The sequence below is a fragment of the Taeniopygia guttata genome, chromosome 5 (assembly GCF_048771995.1).
Source record: "Taeniopygia guttata chromosome 5, bTaeGut7.mat, whole genome shotgun sequence".
Lineage (NCBI taxonomy): Eukaryota > Metazoa > Chordata > Aves > Passeriformes > Estrildidae > Taeniopygia > Taeniopygia guttata.
Window position 1 is genome coordinate 28,744,759 of NC_133030.1, and position 9,699 is coordinate 28,754,457.

The 9,699-nt window shown below is 39.4% G+C and overlaps 1 protein-coding gene across 1 annotated transcript in view; it reads right to left on the bottom strand.

Moving 5' to 3' along the window:
- Positions 1-8,685, bottom strand: part of LOC100227764 (cytosolic phospholipase A2 epsilon) — a 34,237-nt gene extending 25,552 nt beyond the window's left edge. Inside the window, exons 1-2 of the mRNA XM_012573885.5 lie at positions 8,659-8,685; positions 6,859-6,931 (exon numbers count right to left, since the gene is read on the bottom strand). Of these exons, the coding sequence (XP_012429339.5) occupies positions 6,859-6,931; positions 8,659-8,685 (100 nt within the window). The remainder of the gene's footprint in view (positions 1-6,858; positions 6,932-8,658) is intronic.
- Between the last annotated feature and the right edge of the window lie 1,014 nt (positions 8,686-9,699).

A 9,699-nucleotide genomic window follows, 5' to 3' on the forward strand; every position in this document is an offset into this window, starting at 1 on the left:
CTCTGTTCAGCAAAAATGTTGTCCAAAGCTCCAGAGAGAATCACTGATGGAGGACCTCAAGCTCCAAGAATCTTGCCTGTGGGCAAGGCTTTCCCTGGCATTACTCCAGGTGTTCAAAATCTCCACAGTGACCAAGACATACCCCAGGCCTTATTGTGCTTTTATCATACCAATCACCTCAGCAGCATTCATCCACGTCCATTGGTAAGGGTACTAAGAGAGACAGATGCATAAACCAAAATGTGTCCCTGCTCAGAGGGCAGAGAAAGAAGGAATCCCTAATGACAGGTATCAGTCACACTGCATAATGCATAATTGGATGAACTGCAGATACTGCTGTTTTTGTTGAAACCGGAACAACCAAGACGGGTACTGAGGTGGAAAAAATCTATTTGGACTCAATTAACAAAAATGTATTTAAATACATTTTTTCTAACAATATATCAAAGCTGTACCTTTGCTCCAAGTCCTGGTTCCAGCCAGAACAGGGTTAATTTTTGCAGCAGCCAAGAGGGGACATGGCCAGGACCCAGAGGTTATTGCTCAGAGATGGGGGAAGAGAGTCTCTTCATTAATATTGTTATTGTAACTGCTTCCTTTCTTATCTGTTCCCAGTAAATTGTTCTTATCTCAACCCATAATCTTTACCATTTTTGACTTTCCCGCCTACCCAGTGGGAGAAGCAAGCGGCACTTTGTTGAGAGAGTCTTAGTGGGAGCACTAAATTGGGAAGAACAATTTCTAAACCACGACAGGCCATCAAACAAATACCTCAAAAATTCCTGAAGCAATTCCTCTAATGAGTAAACCTTTGTTATAATCTTCTCTTATTTATGAATTATCAATAGATATAATAACTGAATAATTGAATTATCAATATCTGTTATTTATGAATTCTTTGAATGTCCAAGTAGCAAGTAATAGTACCATCAACACAGGTTTATTGATATTCAATTTGTGGTTAATGTTTAGTGTCAAACAAAGTATATTTTGATCCTAAACTCAATACACAATTGTGCAACAGTAAGCAGGATATAGAGTAAAATATGGTCCTTATAAATTCCGAGGTACAAAAATTTCCAAGAAGACATCATAAGCATGGGAAAGGCTCAGCTCATTTTCTTAAATGGTGAGAAGGCATTACTCAGCTCAGCCCAAAGAAATGTGTAAACAGAAATCCTATTCAGAAATCAAAGAACACACTTCTTCATAATTATCTGTTTTCTGAGTGCAAACTAGAATGGTACTTCCTGAGCAGAGTCTGCCACTGCCTTTTAACTCTGAAAGCCAAATGGCAGAGGAAGAATAAAGGATCTTGAATCACCACACAGACCTTTGTCCTCTCAAAGCACCATGTGGTTCTACATTGCTGCCATCACCACCTACTCATTCCAGCCTCTCTTCTCCACCCAAGCTTCTCCCTTGTTCATTTCCATTGCCTCCACCCTTTTCAAACCTGTTTGAAAAGGTTTGACATTTTGAAACAGGTTTGACATTTTAAAATATTATAAAATATTTTGAAAACTGTTTCAACCACTTGTTAACTAGAAGCCCCCACTAAAGGTGATAATGAAGCCTACTAGGAACACATAGTACCATCACAACAGTCTTTAAAGTTCATACCTGTTCAAGGAAAGACGAGATGCAATGCCATCTGCACTGGCACAGTATTAGAGCACCGTAGCCGTTTTCACCTTTCCTTTTCAGACAGACATGAGCATACCATTTACCTAAGGTTCTTTACTTTCAATAATTTCTCAGTAAATCAGTTCAACTTCCTAATGCCTCTATGAGGCTCCTGGTGTCCTTGCTGAAGCCCTGGCTTTGGAAATTATGAACTATGGTTTAGAGAAACTCTTATGCTTTAAGACTACACCAAGAATCTAAAGGAAGCCATGAAGGAGCATCACACACAATACCTTTGACCACCAGAACAGCTTTCTGTTCTTGCACACAGAAACACACAAAAGCCAGCATGGCTGCAAGAAGATGTGTGTACACCTACGTACAACCCACTGATACCTAGCAGAAGAGAAGCAAGTATTTCCACAGCTGTAAGGAGATGTGCAGAGCAAGTAAGGACCTCCTTGATTACAAAATAGTATTGTCCTTTTTAGTGGCAGCTTATGCTGCTATCAAGGCACAGAGGAGGCTTTTTGTCTCCACAGTATTTACCATTAATACAGTCCAGTGAAATTGTATATAATACAATATACACTACACTTCATCATGGCTATCAAAGACTTGAAAAAAGGAATGAGTCTTCTAGATTAGAGAATACAAACCAGTTAACCTGAGGAAAACTAGGTAACAATGAACTGAGGAAGAGCATGAGGAGTCTTGGTTTGCATGAGTAGATGGAACCAAAGGGAAGACTGAATAGAAAGAAACAGAGTTATTAAGAAATACAGCTATGAAACTGATTCATGTAATATGCACTGACATTTTCCATTAATTTGTTATTTCTACTGTTAACTGTGGTTATGACTTTATTACAAACATCAGTCAAGACCAGGCCTCCATTTCAACAGGTACCTCAGTAGTTATGCAATTAGTTCTTGAACTTGATCTAATCAGCTTACAATTACAGTAAAAAAGCCCCACTCCAGGATATGACATCACAGGGAGGATCTTCTTGTGTTTACTGGCTGGTTTTATACCTGTTTCAGTTTCTTAACCAGTTAGGAAATCCCTGCTTACAGGATTTGTTGCAATTTGGCAGTTATTCACATAATGGCTTCTCTGTCCTTGTGCAGATGCTTCTTGCCAAGCATTTGTCTTGGGCTCTTTTAACCTTTCTCTCCACTGATGCAAAATCAGCCTGTCTGAGGAGGCAGTGACATCAGGAACCTAAATGAGGTGCCCCAAAAAGACACTAATCCTCTTTTTAAAAGGACTACATCCAAGGATTATTCTTAACCATTGCAAACATCAATGATCACAGGATGCAATTTCACCCTAAAGTGAGTGTGCCATTAGTAGTGGCCAGATCAGGCAGCTGCCTGTTGGCACTGCCCATGTTGCCCGAGTGCCCTCTTTGCACAAAGACTGCTGCTATCCTCTCACACCGGTGCTACAGTAAGAGGTAAAGTAAAAGGAAATATACACAGCATAGCTTCAATCAGTCCGTTCCACACCAGTTTCCTTTGGAGATCATGGCATTGAAAGGGGTTTTGTTATTTTGATGGTGTTACACAGGGTTTAGGTGATATAAGGAAAACATCAGTGCTACTACCTTCCAACTTTTAAAATCAATAGGCTGTGTAGCATTGTGAGCTTGCTATGAAATTACATAGCACCATGCTCAGATTTAATACTATAGCTAAAGAGAAGCCTAAAGCTTTCTCTATTGAGAATGCTGATTGAGATTATCTTTTCATAGTAAAGAAAACAAACAAAAAAAGTAGCTGTAGACTATTCCAGGAAAAACATTTTGTAGCCTTAGACTTTTCTAAATACCAATTAGGATGTGTCACCAATTCTAAAGACATTTTTTTGTCTTCTGAATAGAGTATTTCTGTTAAATACAGATAAGTAGAAAATGTTATATTTATATTTTACTTGTAGCCCATGAAGCAAACCGGTTTCTCTTCCATAGATGCCAATTTGCAGTGTAGAAGATATTTTATCTCCTGGAAGATCAGTGAACCCAGCTACTGAGAAAAGGCCCACATGAAACCAGATTTGCCAGCTGTGCCAGCCCATGGCCTGCTGTGACTGCAGTGGCAGCCTCTGGGATCAGTGAGTGCTGGGTGTGCTCCAGTAGGACTGTACACAACAAGGCAGGTCTGGGCAGCCACACTGAAAACAAGATCTGCTCTGGGGAATCTACACAACACCCATCCAGCTCTTGATATAAGCAGCACATGGGGTGAAACGCAGTGGTACTTGGCTGGCAGACAAGTCTCTCCAGAAAGTAACTGTGCCATGGTTAAATGGTGGAAATGCAGGGCCTGGCATAAAGTTGGCTTCTGCGAAATAACTGTGGGATGTGAAAGAAAAACTATGCCCTCTTCCAGTGATCCTGTCTGGTGGACAAGCTTTGGAAAGCAAGAATTTGGAGAGCCCAGGCACCTCAGCTGGTGACTTTTGCTCCTGATGCTGTCAGTGACTCCTCATTCTGCTGGTGCCACAGGTAGGCTCTGTTGGACAGTTGCAAAGAAATTGCATCCTCCAAGCAGATTTTGCAGAAATGCAAAATTATTTATGAAGATTTGGACAGCCACAAAGCTGTCTCAGTTTTAAAGCCAGAAATAGAGGCAGTCATAGAATGATTAGCATTCTGCAATTCTTGAGATAAATACAAGAGAGCGGTTGCCTTGGTGTAAGGGCTAACATATCTAATATGCAAAAAAGTCCTTTTCACAACAGCCTGAAAAGGACCAGGTTTTCTCATGCATGCATTTCTACTGCCCATGCAAGGCAAAGAGGAAAAAAAAAATGTCTGTAACTATTGAGTTAGCAATATAACTCTATAGACCTCCCCAAAGAATAACATCCTGAAACTGGGAATGGTGTTTTCCTGTGAAACTGAAACCGGGTTCCTGTCCAGAGCAAAGTGAGATGACAAGTATCAAAATAAGATCCCTTAATGGCCTCCAGAAGCAAATAATTTGAGGTATGACAATTAAATGCAAACACTACTGTTAACTCAGAAACCAGATCTCTCAGCCACAGACCTCAAGAACCACAGACTTCTTGGAAAAGTGGGGCAGGACAAAGCACGGTTCAGTGTTTGTCATACCCCAAAGCATTTATTATAAGCCAGTTCTGGGCACATGTTCTCAATTCAAATGAGACTTTGGCCTGGTCTGGTATCACTATTCTTTTAAATTTTCACTAGGAAAATTTAGCCAAACTCAAACATGCCTAGAAGTTGCAACAGCTAGGTCTTCATGATATGTACTACTTAGATTATAGTAACCTGATAACCTTCATAATTAGCAAGCAATTCCTTCTGGTTCATAAGTAAGCCTTGTTTCTAACAGACTTTAACGCATATTAGTAGCCTAATCCTTGCTATTACACTTACACTGTGTAAAAACACAAACTTTTGTCTGATACACAGGGAAAAAGTCAATAGTGTGATTATAGGTGATTGCCACAGCTAACCCATAATAAAAAATTAAGTCCTATGTTATATGTCCATGTGGAAGACATGGATGCTGCAGGCAGCAGCCTTTCTGCACAAAGAGGGCCCATTAGGTGTGCAGTGCCACAGCTAAAGGAAAGCAAAGTGTACTCGTGCTTGACAGGCAGTCTTCCAAAACCAGATTCTGACTCCAGCAGAGCACCAATAGCTCTTTGCAGCTAGAATTATTTCTGTCCCATCTTTCAACTATGTCCTCATCTCTCTCTCTCTCTTAACAACTTTAAATTGTACAGAAATAGTAACTAAAACAAATATATGGAGCCACATAAAGAAGTGTACTACACTCTCACACTGGTTTTCTCATTCAACGTAATGCTTTTTAACAGTCTCATTTCTGGTGCTGTATGTATCACACCATGTGGCATAGCTCCACTAACAAAATTATTTGTTCTGAGAGAGCGTACATGCACAGGAGAGATAAAAACTCACTGACTCTCTGCTGTGACACTGGTAACTGGGTCCTGATTCTCAGAGAGAAAATAAAATGTGGTGCTCTCTTGCACACAATAAAGAAGGGCAACTGGACTGGGGAATGGATGAAGCAGACCCTGTCACCTAGCACTGCTTCTCCTGACTCTTTCTAGCAAAGACCTTCTTCCACATCTGGCTTTGGAAGCAAATCTCTAGTGTTACAGCTTCAAACCTGAAGTCAGGTAATCAATCATCTGCTCAAAATTAAGATACAGGATAAAGACTAATAAAAGATAAGCAGCTAACATAAATAGCTATGGATTTCTGGAAGTTCTATTGTACATAAAACTGTAAATATCATAATTTCCAACCATTATAAAATGCTGAGAAAGAAAGAAACATCCCTGATTTTAAGGCCAGAGGTACATGTTTGGTTATCAGCTCTGCAGGTGGTTGTCTTGATGCTACTGCCTGTCAGGGCAGCTTAAAAATTCCCTTGGGATGGTAACATACCAGAAAACTGTTCAGCTGAGATAGAAATGGCAGAGGGGAAATTGAAACATCCTTTCACTTTTTTCTAAAGATTTACTGTTTTCAAGAAAAGGTCTCTGTGCTGGACACAATGGCAGAAATGCAAGAATTTAATAGGAATCTCCATGGAGGCAAATATACTTGCTGGTCTTATCTGATACTCAAAGGTTTATATTCACTTCCTTTGAATTTTCTTCATGACTTATTCTAAGTCAGATATTTGAGATATTGAGCTTTGTTTCTCCTGCCTGAGTAACAGCTGAGATTTTTCTCTCTTCCACTTTTACCCATTCCACATCTTCGGAAACATTTCAATGGTACTTGTTTATATTGAAAAGTCTACTTCGAATACATTTCAGTGCAGTTTTGACAGAAAAATAAGTTGTTTGACAATAAGATATACAATGCTCCTTCTACCTTTTATTTTCTTCTAAGCAAAAAGAAATTTAAAAACTGCAACTGAAAATAACACCTGAATTTGTTCATCAGTCTGGCTCTGAACCCTGTTAGCAGTCAAAGTGCTTTACAGTACACCACAGTAGACATTTGCTATTTCCGCTAATAATAGTAACATGCAATAAACCAAAAGGTATTGTTTATATAAAACTATTCAAAGCATAGTCCAAATTCAAATATGCATCAATATTTGAAACCATGGTGTCCCTTCATACACAGACACCAGTTACAGTGCCAGTAGCAAACACATGTTCTCTGCTTTCAGAACTGAAGTACTAAAAAGTGCAAAGAAAAACTGTGATACTCACACATATCTGCTTTTCTTAGATTTTTCATTCTTATGATTTTCACAAAGAATGAACAGCAGGGACATTCATCACTCTGCAGAAAAATGAAAAAAGTGTATTACCTGCATTAATGTTAAATTGTTAATGCTTCATAAAACATGATCTCCCACAAATTCCTGTTGCAATTTTCAAAGCCATACAGCAAAATTGAAAGATTAACTGCTTGCATTCCTTTGGAGGTTAAAATCACGTCTGTATAGCGTTTAAAAAATTTTTAAAATGGAGGGAATAGTCTTCTGTGTATATATGTCATTGACAAAAGAAATAATTTTTTGTGGCACCGTTTGGAGAGTGAGGCACCATCAGCACAGTGCAGCACAACATGAAAAAAAGCAGATGCCAGAAAACAGCTTTGGAAGAGATGTTAACAAAACTTCCCTACTCAAACCAGATACTAAATATTTGCAGAAGGATCATTAGCTGAAAAGTCAAATGCAGAAGGAAAGGCAAGTAATAGACCTGACTCAAAACAGTTATTAATTCTTGCAGATTTTAGTACCTGAAACTTTAGCTATTGCTTCACTGGAGGCATTTACTAGTTCCTCTCCCATTCTCTGCTTGCAAAATGACTCCACTGCATTCCTTAAGGGAGTTATGTCACTCTCTTTTTTCCAGTTAGGAATTGATCCAGGTGACAAGTTACAAACTCTCCTATCACTCTTAAATTATGATAAGCTGATCTTGGTCTGTTTTTTATGTCTAACTCCAAAAGAGAAGGCATGTTTTAATGTCTTCTGTCTGGGTTTAGGTACTGGGTGGAAAAAGTCTCCCCTCACCTCCCTATCTCTAAGAAGCCTCTACTTTTACTCTTGATGCTGTTTCAGTTTTTAAGGGAAAGAGCAGAGAGGACAGCCTCTTTCCTTGCTTTCTATGCATACTTTTCACACAAAGACCATTGCCAGGTTTTGTTCAAAAAAGATTAATTCGTAGATGCTTAGTGTTTCTTTGACCAGACTGATTAGACATTCACATGTGTTATTTCTTAAGCCATGGAGATGCCCCATTTGAGATCTGCAAGCATCAATGCACGTTTATCTCAGCATATATCCATGTATATGGAGAGAAGCTCTGTAATCTTCATTATACAACCAGAGAAGTAGGACACAGAATAATCAAATAACTTGTTCATAGCAAACTGAAGGTGAATTTCAGAACTGAGGAGGAGACATAGTATGTTCTTTCCCTGGAACCCAACAGAAGTTTTAGTTCTTTCCCTCACACTTATGTTCCATCAAACAAACAAACAAACAAAAGATCCCCCACACACAACTTCTGAGAGAGATCAAGATTTTTTTTTGTGCATCAGTCATGGACAATATAAAACTAAGATTGTCACTATTAATCACTGGTTTTAGGCAGTGACCCCCCCTGTCACTACCAGGTGGCTGCCAGCACAGATACCTGGACACCATATATGTTTATTGTCCCAGCTGGCAGATGCTGCACTGTGAAAAAGCACAGCTTATATAATGCTTGAGTCAAACCACAGATTCATCCCAAATTCACAGAAAGCTCCTGTGAGGCACTTCAGAATGATTCCCAGCCTCCATGTGAATCACCCACTGTAGCTGAACTTCACTACCAAGAGTGCCTCCACAAGGCAACTAACACCAGCAAAGGTATAAGTCATCCTTATATAAACAAGTAAATATATGTAAGAAATTAGAAATAAAAGTTCACAAGTCATCCTCTCTGCACCAGAATCCCAGCCACAATCCCATCCCAGGCCATCTTCAGCTCCTAGAGTTTTCACATCCTTACCTCACGAGCACTCCAGTATGAGCCCATCCTGCTCGCAGCTGCATACAAGTCAGAGATAGATTGTCACTTCACTGTCAGAGGCAACAGCTGTGATTCACAAACTACCTCTGCAAAATTTAAGGAGACACCTGCTGAGGAGCAAGTGGTTTATCCAAGCCCCACCTTCCTCATTGCCTGAAAGGGAAAGTATGAGAAGAAAAGGGGAGGGAGTTTGCTGGGTTTATTTGATAGCTAAATACCAAAGGTGTGTGTTTGAGGGAGGCTATACACACCAAGGTGTCAAGAGTTACCAGCAACTCGAGATAAGGGGGTGATAACACACAGCACTAATGCATGGATATCTGTTCTAGAAGCCTCAGCAATTAATAAACCAGAGAAGATAACAGTAGCTACATGGAGGCACACAGCACTTCAATCAGCAAACAAAATTATCATAAATGAAATAACTTTAGAAGGGTTTTTCTTCAACCAAATTGCATTTATTTTCCTTTTCTTGGAGATAGAGGGGCTAAAGTTGCTTACTGGTAGATGTTTCCCCAATTTAATTTGTATATTTGTTAGTGGGATATAAATTTCCTGCTTTCAGAAGACTTCCACAAACACAAAACATCAAGGTACACATTGATTCATCTTAAATGTTAACATTTTAATATTTCAAACCCAATGCAGTGTCATCCAATTATGATGTAAAAATGACACCAAAGTCTTCAAATTTCTGGCAGAAGATTGTGCAGCAGCAGATCAATAGCCATTGTATGGGTCTAGCTAGTAACATGCCCAGATATCTGATATGAAACTACCTTTTCGGAACTGCAGGAGGTAATACTATATGCTCAGAGCAGCCACAGCCTGTCTTCCCCTTCCACCCTCACACGTCAGAAAAATACACAATAGAGTAATTTCTGGCCTTACAACTTTTCCCTGAGTGAAAATTACTTAAGTAAGCCACCATTTTAGGATTAGGAAACTACCCTCAATAACCTTTCAATTAAAGAGATATGAAAGCTTCTAAAGTGTAGCCAATAGGTTGAAGGAGGGGAT